The 17,186-nt window shown below is 34.7% G+C and overlaps 2 protein-coding genes across 2 annotated transcripts; one reads left to right on the forward strand and one right to left on the reverse strand.

The window, feature by feature from the left end:
• The first annotated feature begins 363 nt into the window (after positions 1 to 363).
• Positions 364 to 13,739, forward strand: LOC136419608 (XK-related protein 6-like). Its single transcript, XM_066406079.1, has 6 exons — positions 364 to 1,009; positions 4,147 to 4,332; positions 7,160 to 7,305; positions 7,366 to 7,527; positions 8,731 to 9,010; positions 10,561 to 13,739. Exons 1-6 carry the CDS (start codon positions 720 to 722, stop codon positions 10,778 to 10,780), a joined length of 1,284 nt encoding a protein of 427 aa, XP_066262176.1. The 5' UTR covers positions 364 to 719; the 3' UTR covers positions 10,781 to 13,739.
• Positions 13,740 to 13,872: 133 nt separating this feature from the next.
• Nf-YC (nuclear factor Y-box C) lies at positions 13,873 to 17,048 on the reverse strand. The gene is made up of 8 exons (XM_066406080.1): positions 16,798 to 17,048; positions 16,165 to 16,291; positions 15,912 to 16,097; positions 15,723 to 15,845; positions 15,496 to 15,663; positions 15,044 to 15,190; positions 14,842 to 14,958; positions 13,873 to 14,657 (listed from the first exon to the last, which is right to left on the reverse strand). Exons 1-8 carry the CDS (start codon positions 16,824 to 16,826, stop codon positions 14,592 to 14,594), a joined length of 963 nt encoding a protein of 320 aa, XP_066262177.1. The 5' UTR covers positions 16,827 to 17,048; the 3' UTR covers positions 13,873 to 14,591.
• Between the last annotated feature and the right edge of the window lie 138 nt (positions 17,049 to 17,186).

Consider the following 17,186-nt stretch of genomic DNA (forward strand, 5'->3'; position numbering starts at 1 on the left):
AACAAGTATCAGTTGTTACTGATAATAATAAGGTGCAGTTGCCATTATTAGTGTATACAATGTAGATATTTTTCCGTATCTTGTTATATCTTAAAACAGATTTACAGCTCCAATTAATGAATGTTAATTAATAAATTATTAAATAATGAATAAATGGTTAAAATGAATGATTAATTAATAAAGATCCAACAGAAAACCTACAACTCCCGACAATTGAATTCCGATGAAGCAAATATTTCCAGGAGAAATTTATTTCGGCTCTCAATTTTTGTCCACTTGAAACGTGGCAACGTTGCCTGGGTTGATATCAAATGTGGTCTTCAACGCATGCGCAGGAAATTATGCAAAAATCAAAACATTTACCACCTGTCACTTTCGCATTTTCGGAGTAGAGTTTGTGATTGACAAACGGGTCTGATTATTCGGTAATTTATTTAAAACGGTTTACGGTTACCACAATTTACAAACAGTTTCATAATCCCGTATGACATGGGCAGCTAAACGAGAACCATTTGTGCTCCGTTTTGTTAAAATTATCCATTTGTGTTGTTAACATTCCTTTCCAAGTTAAGGACCATCGTATATCTTCAGTAATGTTGGGGAAAATCCGGGTTAATGAATCGATGGAATTGCGGAGTAAAAGAACTGGCGCCCTTAGCATATTGTAGTTCCACAGAAACAAACTTTATAACCTCAGAAGAACCTAATGAAACTGGAAAATGCCTGAGATTTGCACAGTGGTACACTTTTCACGAGAATCATCAATGACAAGAATAGACACTATAAAACCGAATGAGCACCCTGGGAAAATTTCGGAAAGCAGTCACAGTTTTGGGGCCTTCTATGTATGCTGCATTGTTTTGTCCATCCTGACCTACCTAGCAGATTTGGTACTAACAATAATCCTTTTGTATTTCTACTCTACACAGGGACATGGGGTTTATTTTGCTCTCACTCTGACTTTTGTGCTGTTGCCTGCAATATGTATGAGCACAGTCAGTCTAAGATGGTAAGTATTGTTTTTTAATCAAATCAATGAGCTTAATGTTATATTTTATATTTAATGTGTAAATCAGTCATTGTCAGTCTCAAAGAAAATATCTATCTAATGATTCTAAGCGTGGTAACTTAACAACTAATTCTTAGTAGTCTTGTAAGGAGTAATTCACATAATAATACAAATGATAATATTATTTCTATGGTGAAATAATCTATTTTCTCATCAATGCTCATATTCTGCATTAAGTCTGCTATATAATAGCAAGGGATCTTTGCGATTTCTTTAAATAATAACCAAATATAAACAATGATGTCATTGGTTTAGTGCTGATGTAATTCTGGTTTAGTAAAATTCTTGCTGAAACTTATGGTTAAACAATTCATTACTAACAGGCGTGAATTGTTTAACAAAAGGAAACCTAACTGTTCACTTAAATAAATAAGCAGAAGCCTTTAGTGAATTTATGGTGTGTGTTTGGCAAGGATGTGGCAACAGGTGGTAATAATAATTTGCAGTTGAGTTGGGACTTGGTAATTGGAAGATATATTGAAAATACTAGCATAACGTTAGTCTATCAAGGTCTGAATGTTGTATAATTGTAATATTAACAACAAATTGAGGTATTTGTTTTTAATATTTATAGTACAAACAATGTATGAATATAAGGAAAATAATATTCAGCTGGAAGTACTGAAAATCAAAATCGAGCGAACTAGGAAATCGATAGAAATTTTCTGTTAAGAGCGTCGTTATTTCTAAAGGATTAACTGGGCAATAATCAACCATTTATTCATAAGGCATACTCATTTCTGTATATGACAAGGAATTAATTTCAATTAGAATTTCTTTAAGCTCCATTTTTATGGCTGAATTAATAATTGATTTTTCTCACTGTGAGTTCTGCTTGTAAAACCAATTAAAGAACCAAGAAAATCAACCGCTCTGCAATCTCATCTTTGCATTAAAGGGATCCTTCAATTTAAATATTTATTTTTAAAGGGAAGTTGAAGTAATGTTGTGAGAAATATATGGCAATGCTAGGGAATTGCGATACCATAAGCATACAACTAACATATAACGATGATAAAAATTTCCAGAACTGCATGCTTTCCTGAGCAATATCCAGACTATAACTGTAATACTGGGCAGTGTTGGCAATTAATGTAAAAAATTTAAGTCTGTGATTTACTACTCCTCACATATTTTAAATATTTAGTATATACAGGGTGTAACATATCAACATGGAGCTATTTCAGGGGGCTATAGTACTTTGCAAACTAATAAAATATTGTTAATAGGCCCATGGTCAAAAACGCATTATTTTCGATATATAGGGTGGTAAACTTTCACATTTTTTTCACACCACAGGACATTTCCAACTTTAGCAATAGATTATAGTGGAACTTAACTCAACAGTGATCTATTATCGTGATTCAGTTGGTGCTCCACATCAATACATTATGTATTTAATTCACCACACTTCGGTGCCTACATATTTAATTAAATTCTAGAGTCAAACTCGGCTCCCTAAATTCCCACCATCACTGCTCTATTTGACTTGCATGTGCAAATATTTGCTTAAATAAAGATATCTGGACATTTCTCATTGGCACCAATTACTTCCTGTGCAAAATTATTTTCAACTGTTGCTGGCGTAAGTCGTTTTACTTCAAAACCAGAACAGTGAGATCATTGAATAATCAAGCCTTCGCGGTTTTAGCTACATGTAGATATTTGTATAAAGGTGCAAATGCATGGAAATATGCAATAAATTAATTCTAAAATAATCAAAAAGACTATTGGTATTTTCTTTCATCAGAGCTGCATACATGTTAGAGGCTTACTGATCGTAAAAAAAAAATCTTTCTCTACCGCTAACAACTTGGGATTATTACGCGCTGATCATAAACTTTTCTATTTTAAGAGCATTAAAAAATAATGTCTTGTTGGTTATGCGTGTTATATCCTGCGACAATAGTCCATTAACTCGGGATATTAAAAGCTGCCATAGCGGTTTAATGAGATTATAGGGTTTAAATTATTTTTGCAGCTGCGGATTACGAAAACAATCACTTTTATAAATAGGCGTATGGTTCGATGATCAAAAGCAATAAACAGCATATCCGCTAATTCAATGGAAGAAGGAAAAAAGTTAAAGGTCGCAAGAGGTTTTGCGATCGGGGAACTAAGATAGTGGTTCTTATCAAGAAGCTAAAACTCCCCAAAAAATGGCATTTTTTTAAGTAAAGGACATAAAGTTTAGCTACGTTTATTCTTCGCTTCTCCTCCCACCCCTTGCGCTTGAGATCAATTTAGGCCTGATTGAGTACTGAAAGGCAGCTGATAGTGTTGTTTAATGTTCAATTGCGAAGTGTATAATGAATTGTCTTATTCACTTTCGGACATCCCCCATTTTGGTGATAACCCAATAATTTTAGAGAGTGGATGTAATGTAAAAGCTAGAAGCGGTCATGATGATTCACAAGTAACAGTTAAGTGACACGTACATTTCTAATACCGCATAATCTATTAATCATGGGAAAATTGCATCATATACAAGGAGTTCCGTAATAGTATACCAAAAATTGGGGAGCGAATTTGTGAATGATCTTAAGAAAAAAGTTAATGTGGAAATGGATGCGTTTTTGCTTCCCGTCTCAAATATAGTGATAAAAATGTTTTTGTTTTTAGTTTTCCCTTAATAAGTCCGTTCCAGGATTTAATATTTTTATGAAGATAAGGAGCGTAAAATAGGTGTAGAAACACATTTTTAAGGGGAAAACAATATTTTTAATTTCACCAGTGGCGTCCCCATTGATGTAACCCCGAACATTTTAAACAGAAAATGATACATTACTATTTTTTTAAATTAAATAATTTTCCGAAAGCTCCATATTTCTGGGGAAAAAAGGTCACTTGAACATTTTTCGTAGCGTTAACCGTGTTCTTATGAACTTTTTTCTTAAAATCATTCACATATTCATGACATGAATTTTTGACACATTATTGTAAAATACTTTCCATACATACTTCTATATGTAACTTATTCTTTTTCGTCCAAATCTACCAATTGCCAAAAAATAATTCTTCAGATAATGTATATCCCCTTAAATATGAATTTTAATTGTTTTCGTTTTTTTTTAAAGGTACATTATCGATCATGATGATCCCTCAGTGGGCCGAGCTTCCCTGGGTCATTGGATAATCAGAATCATTTTCTTGGTGCTCCAAATATCCCCCTTGTTGCGGTATATCGACACTCTGATATACGGAATCAGGAGCAAAGTAGCAGCAAAGACTGAGAGTGATAGCAAGCAGACGATATTGTACAGGTAAGCAACTCACAAATATGCAGATGCAGAATGGATTCAGAGATGGTGTTTCGCCGCTTTTCGAGTTCACAGAAGTCCGAGAAATAAAGACGACATACGTGATATTTTTCGCCTCATTTCATTTGTGTTTAAGTTTAGCTGGAATGTAACTTGAGCTTTAGTTTTGTGTACTGTAGCAATTGTGTAGACGCGCAGAATGACCTGTTACACAAAGCTGGTAGTCTGGGTAAAGTAAAAGTGCAAGCAATTTTTTTTATCGCGTTAGATGCGGTGATATGGACATCAAGGTTAATCAGCCTTGACGAATATTCATTTTTTGCTCGACGTGTCGTCCGTTTTAGATATACCCGGCAATGATATAATGGAAGACCTCACATTAAGTGAATAATTCTTTATTTGCAAGAAACTATTTTTGAGCATTAATTATACCGGTTACATACGAATGGGCATTTTAGAATTACTATGGCCTTTTCATCAGGGCCGGCTTGAGCAAGCCTGGCGCCCTGGCCGAAATTTTTAATCATCATCCCCCCTACCCCCAAGAAAAACCATTGACCAGAAGAGTCTCCCTTTCTTCTTAATCTGCTGCCTTGGGTTGTCGTCCGTCTAGCCTTCCCCTCTCTACCCCCCATAATTGGCCGGTACTGCTCTTGAGGGAGGAACGTACCTTCGAGCGTCAAGAGCATGAACCAGAATCACGTTAACAACACCCACAAAGTGATCCCGATTATTATTTTATTTCGTATTACAAATGTCTGTTTGTCGTCTCGACAATATTGAATTGAATCATCTAAGAACTGATATCGAAGTCGTAAAAATTTTTACTGCCTTTGGTAAAGGTACAGCTGATTGGTTAAAAAATCGATACGTGACACAAGATAATACACAGCGGTCTCAAAATAAAAATGTCTGGCATAAGGACCTTGTAAACGATTATAGATAGACAGGGCCGGCCTCAGGAAGTCTGGTGCCCTGGACGAAATTTTTTATTGCCACTTCTCTTGTCCAATGACAACCGCCGACCAAGAAAATCCTCCGTCCAACCTCGCTACTTCCCCATTAAACCGGTACTGCTCCTCATATCCCCTCAAAAAGACGTCTACTGAAAATCGTCGTCCAGGGCTAATTCACGCAACTACGAAGTAAATAAGTCCAAATTGAGACTACTAAAAACGTCTGTGTACAGTTGATCGACATTGGCCAGTAAAAAACTAATCGATGTTTAACGAGACTGGGCAAATACAATTTTCTAAATTGACGGGGTCGAAAAGTTAAGTAAAGCATTCGATATAAATAGATTGTAATCAATCAAAGCCGATTGGTAGTGTTACAGCTCGTTTCATCAGTAATTCACACAGATGAAGGACCTTATAGGTTTCCTAAGTTTTTCATTAAGGTCGAGCAACTGGAAGGTCTTCCTTGGGTTTTTTGTGGATGATTCAGATTATAGTGAAATACACTTTGAGTAGATGTAATTATGTGTTGTTTGTATCTGTCGGAATAACATGGAGAACATTCTCCATAGTTAATAAATTAATTTAGTAATTAATGATATACTATGTATGTGGGATCCGTTAGTCGGATCGCTTGAACTCTTCTGTATATATGTAAAAAACTTCTCTATTTTCCAACAAGGTCGAGACACGATTGAGATGTCTCTAAGTTGTACAAAGTGATAAGTTAAATGTTCAGTGGAACTTTAGTTATCTCTGTTAGTTCTAAGGTGAAAAGAGATGTGGGGGGATTGCTATACCCTATAGGACGCCGATGTGTGTGGCAACTTGGTTAGCAATATTCTCGTCAATTAAGAGAATTTTGCAATCGTTATCTTTGTGTAATATTTATATTTGTTGATTGATGTCTAACCACCCTTTGTCGGCACTGGTAAGAAAGTACAGCCGCGCTTTGTCAGCATTCATAAAAAAGTACCGACCAAGCACTATCAGTAACGCTGTAATGCCGCAAATGGTGTCATAAATCAATAACTGCTCTCTAGCCAGGGTACGGTACTGTTTTATTACCCTTAGATTTAGTATTTAAGATCGCCCCGAACTTAAAAGGTCTTGTTTTTTTCGAGTGGCTTATCTGTACCTATTATCTATGGAGCAGAAATCAAAATAGTGTACCCATCATTGGAACAAAACCCAAGATAACGATATTAAAAAACCTATATGTATAGGAAGACAAACTAGCGAATTTACTACTACTCAACCGCACCTTCGCCCTTCTGTATCTCGACTCTCCGTTTTCTTTCCTTGCATTTTCTTTTCAATTCTGAGAAGGTCCAAAAGGAAATTCCTCGACACTTGACTATCTAGTAACAGCGGTAATGGTAACTTCGCTCGAGAGTGCTTCATCTCAAGATCTCTATCAGTTTGCCCATAATTATTTTATCACCAATTCTAATACCATAATACGTATGAACTGCTAAATTTTCGATATATCTATACTGAACAAAATCTCATTGGCGGCTTAATTTATATTACTTCCTTAAGCAGCTGAATTTGCTAAATGAGCTGAAACGGATATTGACACACTCTATATAGCGGTGCAAAGGCGGTTGCAGCCTCCCTCATGATACCCCTAATCTAATCTTATTACGAGATTAATGTTCAGAATATTTTCGGAGAGAATAAGTTAACATTTCTAAGATTTTTCTATGTACTACACATATATTGATAGCTCCCTCCATTTGTTAAACTAAACACTCACTAAGCCACCAATAATTAGTAATAAATTCGTCTAGAAATTTACGTTAACATCTCGTGCTCTTGCACTTTCCGGATTTTTCCTGCTGAACTTAGTCATAACATGCTTTTTCTTTCAGACGAATGCTGGACGAGGACACGAACAGCTCATTGCTGAGACTATTCCATTGTTTCCTGCATTGCGCCCCGCAAGCAGTTATGCAGCTCGTTTTCCTGCTGAGTTTTGTGATAAGCCCCGAGAGAAACACTTATTCCATAAAATTAGGTCTGCACCTTGTCCCTATTCTTCCATGATTTCATCCAAAAATAATCTGGCATCTTCCAGATGTACTAATCATCCAAGCCTGGACAGTATTTACTTCAGTTATATCTATAGCCTGGTCTCTGACGTCCTACCACAGATCCGTGAGGTTCGCCAGGGACGACAAGAACAAGATCAAGTGGATCGGACTTCTTGTTGCCTTTTGTTGGCAACTGATGAGTGCACGTAAGTTTCCTTTGCTTCTGCTTTTTGTGCGGAAATACTGGTAAGAAAATATCCGCATCAAGCAGCCATTTAGTGAATAATTCAACGGTTTGCTGCTGGAAGGTTTGGGAGCGTAGGTGGAACATTCACCCCAAGTTCTCCCATTCAGGATATTTATACTATTGAAACAAATATATCGATATCAGGATTATAATAGTCCAGACATTATCATGTGATGTGTTTGAAACTTCATAAACTATTAATCCATTGGGGCAAGTTTCGGAGTGCTTCTCAATAATTCATAAATGTTAAGCTATTTCTAAAATCGGAATTTCCGAAATCGGCGCTTCGACCTTGCATTTGAGACCCCGAATAGTTCACGCTTGATTAACTCAAGACTCAAGGTTAGACGCGTATTACAGTTTTACGTTGTTTTCGTGCAGCTGTAATTTTCCAGTCCCGAAATTTACGGTTTTGCGATAATGTCTGTGTACAGGGCAGGTCTGAGCAAGCCCAGTGCCTTGGGCGAAATTTTTAATCACTGTCCCCGTACTCTCAAGAAAAATCTCCGACAAGGGAAGTCTAACTACCCATTCACCCATTAACGCCGGTACTGTTTATTCCAGTGGGTGTTGGCAATTATTTCAACTTGCAGTTCACTTACTAATCAAAATAATTAGAAGTTATTTATAGAGAGATTATGTAATTTTAATTTCATTCTATTTTTGACGCGTTTTCTCATTGGTTCGTATGGCGTTCTTCTACAGTTTAACCTTCATGACAAAATATGTGTTTTTGATCCTACCCATTTGATACATTCAGGAGAAGCAATAGTTATGCAACGTTTTGACAAATTCGGAGCAAAAACGACACTTAGCCGGCATTTAAATTTATTTGAAGCGCGGCGCCCCGTTTGGTAAAAACCCCAACAGTTGCCTAACTGTTGACTCCGCCGAACCAGTCGTTGTCCACCATATCGTAATTATGTTACGTGCGATTAAGTGGCTACAGCGCACGTACGAAATTAACTATTATCGCTTAATTTCGGATTTAGTCTAGCAATTCAGTTATTATTTTTTATTTCAAGCACCCTGGGAGATTAATAACTTTATTCCTTATCGTCAACTCACATAATCGTTGGGTTGAAATGGATTCAAAATATTGTCCCTATTTAAAATATGCAAATCATGCAACATTCACAATTAATTTTCCCTTTTTTTCCAGTGTCCAGGATCCTTGCCTTAAGCCTCTTGGCAGCAATCCTTCCCGCGTGGATGGGGGTGGTGTGCGCCCTCCATTGGGGCGTCATGTCCATCTGGCTGGCCATCGGTCAGCACCAGACGGCTGCTTGTGGGAGCAGATGCGAAGAACTGCTACTTTCAATAGCCTTGGGCTTGGCGTACGTGTTGGCCTTCATTGCGCCGAGAGACGGACCAACCAGATACGTGTATCTGGCTTATTACTTAGTGTGCTTTATGGAGAATACTGCTGCCTTAGTGGTTTGGTAAGTAAATCCATTTGGATCATGCTAAACCGGAAAAAAATCGGCAAAGTAATATCAAAATAGGATTATACTACTTATCATAAAAATTGCAATACCTAAAAATGCACATATTTTATTGGAATTTATATGGTAAATATATTGACAACACTACATAAAATAAACGAAGTAACTTTCAAGTCAACCGAAGTCCAGAAAGTCTTTAAAATTCTAATAGTGTGTATCATCACCTCGTGAATTTACATACTCAGTAACTCGTCTAAGCATATTTTTAAACAAATGATCGATGTTCTCTTGAGGTAGTGTATCCAAGGCGACTTAAATTACATTTCGTAACTTTGCTAAAATACATGGTGGCTTCTTCAGTGTGGTAACTCTTCTTCCTATCATGTCCTATACGTTGTCTGTGGAGGAAAGATCAGGACAGCGTGAAGGCCGAGGAAGCACATTAACATTACAATGTTGTAAATGAGCTACAGTTACACAAACAATATATGGCTGTCCATTGTCTTGCTAAAAAAGCATGTTTCCAATACGCTAAATGTGTGGTATAGTTACTAGTTCTAACACTTCTTGTATGTAACTTTTTAGATATTTGAGTATAAGAATCCATATCCGGAAGTATTTTCCTAAGGCGCTACGGCCTTCTGATGCTTTAACACAGTTATGTGCAAAAATGAGTTTTATCGAGATTTGGTGCGTTTCGTTTTAATTTGTTTTTACACAATAACACTACAGTAATTGTTCAAAATGTCATCCTTGAGCTCAAATACACTTATTTGACGTTCATAGTATTAGCGGACTTGGCTAAAAATTTGATAAACCCGAGACTACATATCTCCACAGAAAGAAATCTAAAGGTATTAGATTAGATGACTTAGGGGGCCACGGAACTGGGCCACCTCTGCCAATTGAATGTTGTCCGAACGGATGATTCAAATACTGACGGAGTTGAACAGAAAAGTGTGCAGACGCACCATTATGTGGCAATTCCATTTGCTGTTGAACCTTTAATAGGTCGTTTTCAAAAAGTTCCGACAGGGCGTCTTGTAAAAAACGCCTATCTTTAGGAAGACATTTTCGGACATATGTTCTTACATTCAAATATCTTCTATCGTTGCACTGAATAATTTCTAGAGGTTTAATCTCATGGTTCTGAATCACCCTGTAAGTAAAAAATGGTTTATCATAAGTAGTATATAATAAGCGGTTAAGTGTCAATTTCGTTGGCTAGCAAATAATTAACGCGGCTATTGCACGCTCCAAACTCATCATAAAACAATGATGCAGCAAATACCTATTTAATTGAATAACGAGGCTTTTAAGTTTTCTGAGAAGTAATAACCACTTAACCGGATAATCCGTATTGACGTTCGTGGTCCACATGATCAAATATAGAACACGTTTATGTCACCATTCTAATTCTAGTTCTTTGGTCAATTTAATTGTTGTTCGTCGGTTATTGATTTACAAATAAATGTTTCCGAATAACCTTAATCTCTTACTACTCTACTGTCTTAAGTAATATTTTAATTAGTTTCTCCTCTTTTTAGGTGTGTTACAAACAACTCATCAAGCAATCCATTCCTATATTACGGAGCGGCGGGCAGTCAAGTGATTAGCTTCGCTCTAGCAATAGCTTTTCTAATTATTTACTACAAATACTGCCATCCTTCTCTGTCACAACGGTCAAAGTACCCGACCGACACTTGCATTGAGAACGACAAGCCTTGTTACAGTAAGACTTCGTATAACTTTAGGACTAGCTCTTGATCCATCGTTTTCGTCTAATTTTCAATTTCCAATCGACCAAAAATTGAAAATTAAACGAATCCCCAGAATTGTTTTGTACATAAAAAAACAGTATATTTGTAAAGTATTAGTATAAATATTTCACTTGATACCAGTATTTTCGGGCGATGTTTGTTGGTCTGTGACATTGTTGTTGAGTAGTTGGTATGTTTATTTTTTTTACCTAGTTCTTGTTGGGTGTGTGTTTGCATTGAAGACGCGCATGATTAAAGGAAAACTTATCGACTATCATTACAGTGCTTTTCTTGTAAACGGGATTAGACTGTATGCAGAATATATACTATTGAATTAGACACCACATGTTAATGAGCAATCGCTATCCTGCTAGCAAGTTAACGAAGATGCCTTTATGGGGTGCTAATAGCTGTTATATTATTGTTTGATGTTGTGTCAAGAGAGGCTCGCATACAGTGTTTGCAAAAGGGACTAGGTTCCTGGTTTTTGAGCCAAAAGGTTTATTAACATATACAAATATATGGGGTGTCAGATTTCTACCTCTTAAGAACCTTCGGATACCGAAGGGTAGTTCAGGTTGTTTGTAGCTGGGGGCGAATTGAACTGCTCACAGACTTATAATAGTGAAACTGTATTAAGTAATTGGTCAAAAGTTATATTGAAACAAATTTATAAGGAGTTAATAGTAAATGGCAAAATATGCTTATGAGCCGACAAGGCTGTAGTAGATCGACAGATACAGAGTTAAACAGGATATTAGTTACACTCTTTTGACGTTCTTATGAGGGTTAGAAACATTTCCTCACTACTGACAGCAGAACATCCGGTTGCTTTTCATGGGTATAAAAATTTTTCGGCTTAGGACTAAACTTTTGGTACTTAGTATTGTAAGACATATTTATTAACATATATATACACTCTTTAACATAGCTATTAAAGAGTTGCTCAAAAGGGTACATTGTGTGCACCAATTTTTTTCAGTTGTTCATACAGAACTGTAGTGTCTCGATTTTTTTTTCAAATTTTCTATTGCACAAATCACATGTCGCTATTTTTTCACCTTAACTTGAATTACGCAAAAAGCGTTTCTTTCTCCACTTTTTTGGTAAATTTTATTTCGCACAGTTCAGCATTCAGAACTTACACATAACAAATATTTTAAAATAAATAAAATGATACTTTACCTAAGTTTCGAATTTTTAGCGTGTACGTGAAAATAGGTACAATGTAATAAAATCACAAAATGGAATTTTACAGGCATATGTGCTTAAAATTACATAGTTTGTCATTAATATTTAAAAGTCTTTTTGCTAACATTAGTGTGGATGTAAACCCACTCAATAAATCAAATATCGCCGCAAAGTTAGATAGCCGCCCCATACATTCTCATTAGCTTTTTTCGCCATATTGCCAATTGGCTAAGTATGTCTAGAAAACTTTATTATATATACACAGACACGTCAACATTTTTTTTATGATTGTTCATTAGTATCTGTTTTCATTGTATAATGTATTACAAATTTATGTAAGAAAAAAAACTGTGGTAACTATTTTATAAGGTAAAGGCAACTTGGCCTTAATAAATAATAGTTAAAGGAAGTGAGTAGGTAGTTAAAGAAAGAAGGCTGTAAATTAAATATTTATCTATACAATAATATGTTTAGGACTTTATATTTCTGAACTAGAATTGTTTTATACATATTATATGCCAGCCAAAGTGCCAAAACATTACTACCCATAAATCAAGTCGTTTTTCTAACTAACGGGCACCTATAAAACTTTTTAGTGAAGATTTTATGGCATATTATACACCTGTCACGATAAGTTACAACATTTTTCTAACAAGTATTGCTACTGCGAACTGTAAAATAATAATATGACCATTTCGACCAAAAAAACAGACAGGGTTAGCTTTTGTAGAAACCATTTTGTATGTGCCTAATTAGTGTATTTGTTTAAATTTTATATTTGTATGAGAAAAACTCGATTGATCCAGCACAAAATATGTAAGTATATAGGTTAAAGATTCCTAAACAATAGCTTAAAAAAATAAAATATTTAGATGCCTTAAATTTTAATTTATTACATTTAGGTAATTCACCGGTTATAAACTTAATCCACCTTTAGACAATAAATGTAATAAATTTTTTTCCCATGCACCTAATAAGGCGCATGTTGATGTTTAATTCAGAGTAAAATATTGTTATAAGTTCCAATAAGTACCTTGTGCATTTAGTCTACCAGTATAAAAGTAATATGTGATGGTTAAGGAGTACCTACCCTATTGAAGTATATTTTATACATTTAAAAATTGTTATAAATGTGGGAAATATTTATGTACTCACTGTCATTAAGCCAAGATGTATTATAAGAAAATTATGACTTTAAAATTTTTTTTCTATAGACTTAAAGTATTGAGTTTTGAGACGCCCCAAAAAATCTTTCTCAGAGGTTTAGATTAAGTAAAATGTATAAAATCAGGACAATTTTTTTTAAGATCTCAAGTACTAATCGAATAAAAATAGAGAAATACATTAGCAAACACTGATTGTGTACGTACCTAAACTTTTTATCGAATATGATATTCGTTGGCATTTTAATGTTTACCATCCTGTGTTAAAGTCATAAAAAAATTGTAACATTCAAAACTAGATCCCACATTAATTTTCCTTCCCAAACCCCTATGCAACCTGATTTAACTGTTATGTAAATACTGTTTAGCTGATTTAGTTCCTACTAGATATCCTAAGTTGTATTATTTTCTTAATTTTTGTACAGTATCCGATAGCTATAAATCTTTACAATGAATTTCAGGTGGGGCTATTTTATTTAACTTGACCGAATTCGCAATTTTATAGCGCCGTTTAATACATTGATATTTTATAAAGTGTTGATTTTCAAAATAAATTTACTTTTAAATAAGTTGTTTCTTTAATTTGCCCCGGGGCTTTCAGGTACTTGACAATTTCCTTAAAACTAGTAACGAACTAAAATTGTTCCAATTTTTAGAAAGGGTTATTCGGTATAGTTTCTTGTTATACCATATATGATATTGCTTTATTGAACATGGTTTGCTTGGTAATGAAGAATTTTATCTATTTACTTTTTACATATATATTCAATCGTTTAATACACACTAAGGAGTCCTAATTAATCACTTCAACAAAAATATACAGTTCAAGTCGAAATTAGTGACAATAATTGTATTTAAAAAATTCCTATTACAAAACTCCTTAGATGTTAAAACGTTTAAAAATGAATCTTTACAATCATCAAAATTTTTTACTCATTCACCTTTTCATTCGGCCCGTTCACCACTTATGAAAGAAATATATATTGAACAAGCAGTTTTCATTCATTAAGAAATCTTCATGAATGATGTAATTAATGCTTATTAATAAAAGAACAATGAAATTCTCGTAATCGTACAATAAAAATACAATACACAGCATTAGCCTTAAAAAAAATTTAAATATCTGTTTCAATAGGGCAAGAAGAGAAAACTTTATCATCGTAACAACTTCCGTCCTTTAATTTCCATTGTAATGGTTTGGAACTGCAAAGTCGAAATCACGATCTTTTGATCACGATTTCAGAAGTGTCGATAAAAAGCAACTATTGTAAAATGAAATTGAATGTTGCCAAATTAAATTTTATGCAAATAGTAGTATGTCGTTGGACTGTTCTTTTTAAAACCTATTTGACGTAAGTAAATTTCTGTATATTTTTTAGAGTCAGTAAACATTCTTTTCAGGGGTGATCACAGTTATGTTTGCTTCAAGTGAACCGGCCCAGTAGTACATATAAATCTTCTTGGTTATTCAGTATCTGTGGCACTACTCGCTTGCGCCAGAAATACTTGGGCACCATTTTGCTGAGCGACCTAAAGGAAAATAATTAAATAAAACATTTGCTGCTTAAATGCAGTAAATGGTTCATTAGTAGTTTTGGTAGACCGCCATTAACCGACTGATCTAGTACTATATCATAATATACATTCTTGATAAGGGGGTGGTTACACCATGTATGCTCCGGGGTAAAACCTAGAGGTGAAATCAAATACGAACCTGCACAACTTGTTGAGGTGTATTTGTGGCTATTGGGGCTTGAATTATTACTGGTTGCGATGAATTTCCTTGCAGCTGTAATTTAATCATTTGCAATTGTTGAGGAGTCAACTGAATCTGAAATCAAAATTTTCTTGATTCTAACAGAATCTTCAGTACGAAAAAAGTAAGCAAAACAATAATCATTATTTTCTTAGCTTACAGGTATTTGTTGAATTTCCCCACTTGGCGTTACAATTTGCTGTATAATCTGTACGTTGCCTGTCGGCGTTTGTGAAATGGTTTGACCACTAGATTGTAGGATAATGGGTGCCTGGGTTGATTCTGCAGTACCGGTATTTGATGCACTCTAGAACAGAACAAAAAACGAAATAATTAATTGGTTATATCTTGCGAAGAAGGTGGCGAATATTCGTGGGCAAATGCGGTAAAGCTTAACGTACATTTGAAGTTTCATATAATTATCTGAAAATCTATTAAATACTTTTCCAGAAGCCGGGAACGCTCCCGATTTTAGTTAAATAAATTGGTAAGCCTCAAATTTTGTAGATTCTATGAGGTTTTAAATTCCTTTTAAGATTAATCAAATAGTAACCACTCTCCATTGATCATTAACATCTACAAGAAAATAACCAAAACCAATTTTATATTTACCTGCTCAACTGCGCTGACCTGTACCGTCTGCACTTGTGGCTGAACAATTTGAATCGCTCCAGGCGTTTGCGCCACCGTCGCTGTGGTGGTTGTAGTTGTTGCTGGCGACGAGCTATTTTGCTGCAAATTTGCGTGGTGTTGCTGAGCTAATTGGAAATAATAATGTACCTAAAATAAACAGAAACAATAAAAAAATATGATGTTATAGATGAGAACATGTGACATACTTGGTCATTACTGGATCTTTGCCCTTCTTCCCTTTTTACAGGTTTTATATCTTCCCTAGGTACAATGTCAATTAAAAAATCAAATTGGTCATATTTTGCAATGGCCATGGCAATATCATTCCTCTATAATAAAGATTGCAATAACAGGTTGTAAAGAAGTAAAATAATAAATTAAATATTCAAGCTTACCTGAAGGGTTCTTCTTTTATTATCCTCAGTGTGTATCCATGCTCTTAATGTAAGCTCATGAATGAAGATTTCCGCAGCTTTTGCAAAAAGCAGGGGCGCTTCCGCACTGATCATTTTCACGTCTTCATCTAATTTCATAATTTTTTTAATTCTGGCCAAAGGCAGTACTTGTTGTTTTAGATCCAGCTAAAATTGTTTTAATCATTATTTACCCCAGACTATAGAGATTTAAAGGCTCTGTGATTTTACTTACCGTGCGAATGGATCTTATTTCATCCATTACTTTAGGCCAAAATTGGGCTAAAGACTGCTGAGCTTCAGTAGTTGCTTGGCTTAGATCATCAGAGGTGGAATCATTCTTACTTTCTTCACTGCCATCGCTAAAATCAAGAGATCATAAATGTAAACCGAATGGTTCAGGCTGTAACATAAATGATTAAGAAAATCCTAACATCAACATTCTGCCATGTGTTCTGTGAGGATTACATACATATAATAAATAGATTTCAAACACTTTATACTTTGAACAAGCTACTTAGAGACATTCTAACATAAACTATTACAATGACATACTTTAATTACAAGAAACATAGTTGAACAAAATCAGTACTGAATGTTGCTTCTGGTGGATAAGGCTTAAAGCCCAAATGATTGAGGTAGTGATATGTTTATAAAACATATAGAAATAGTTTCCATGAATATAGAACAATGGCCTCTATTTCAATTTTAAGAAGACCTTTATGTTTTCATTATAATGTATCTAACTAAACCAATGGTTATTCCTATGGTTTCAACTCCCGAGAAAGACAAATCCACTGAGAGATAGGATTCACAGGTTGATAGGATTTTAAAGGAGATTTTTAAAGGGTTTAAAGGGCATACTTACGCATTTACGAAAAATACGGATGTAGCCATCCCAAACTTTCAAATAAAGTTAAAATTTAGCGCCTAGAAGAATTTTCTTGATTGGTTTGTATGATTTGGTTTAATTCTGATTATTGGTTAAGTTATTGACGTTGACAATGCTGCATAGAATTTTTGATTCAGCGTTGCCAAATCGGTACTTTCTTCAATTTTTCTAATACTTATAAAGAGAAATTTCAAGTTTGAAACAAATTATTATTTTAAAGAATTTTAAAATCTCTGTTATTATTGTTATTATTCTTATAAACTAATACCACTAAAAAACTTTTTAGGGTATCTGTTAATTCTTTGAGATTTTATTTTTAGAAGCCCCTCGATCTTTACTCAAAGCTCGTTTCGGGCTCTTGTCTT

The sequence above is a fragment of the Euwallacea similis genome, chromosome 3 (assembly GCF_039881205.1).
Source record: "Euwallacea similis isolate ESF13 chromosome 3, ESF131.1, whole genome shotgun sequence".
Taxonomy (NCBI): Eukaryota; Metazoa; Arthropoda; class Insecta; order Coleoptera; family Curculionidae; genus Euwallacea; species Euwallacea similis.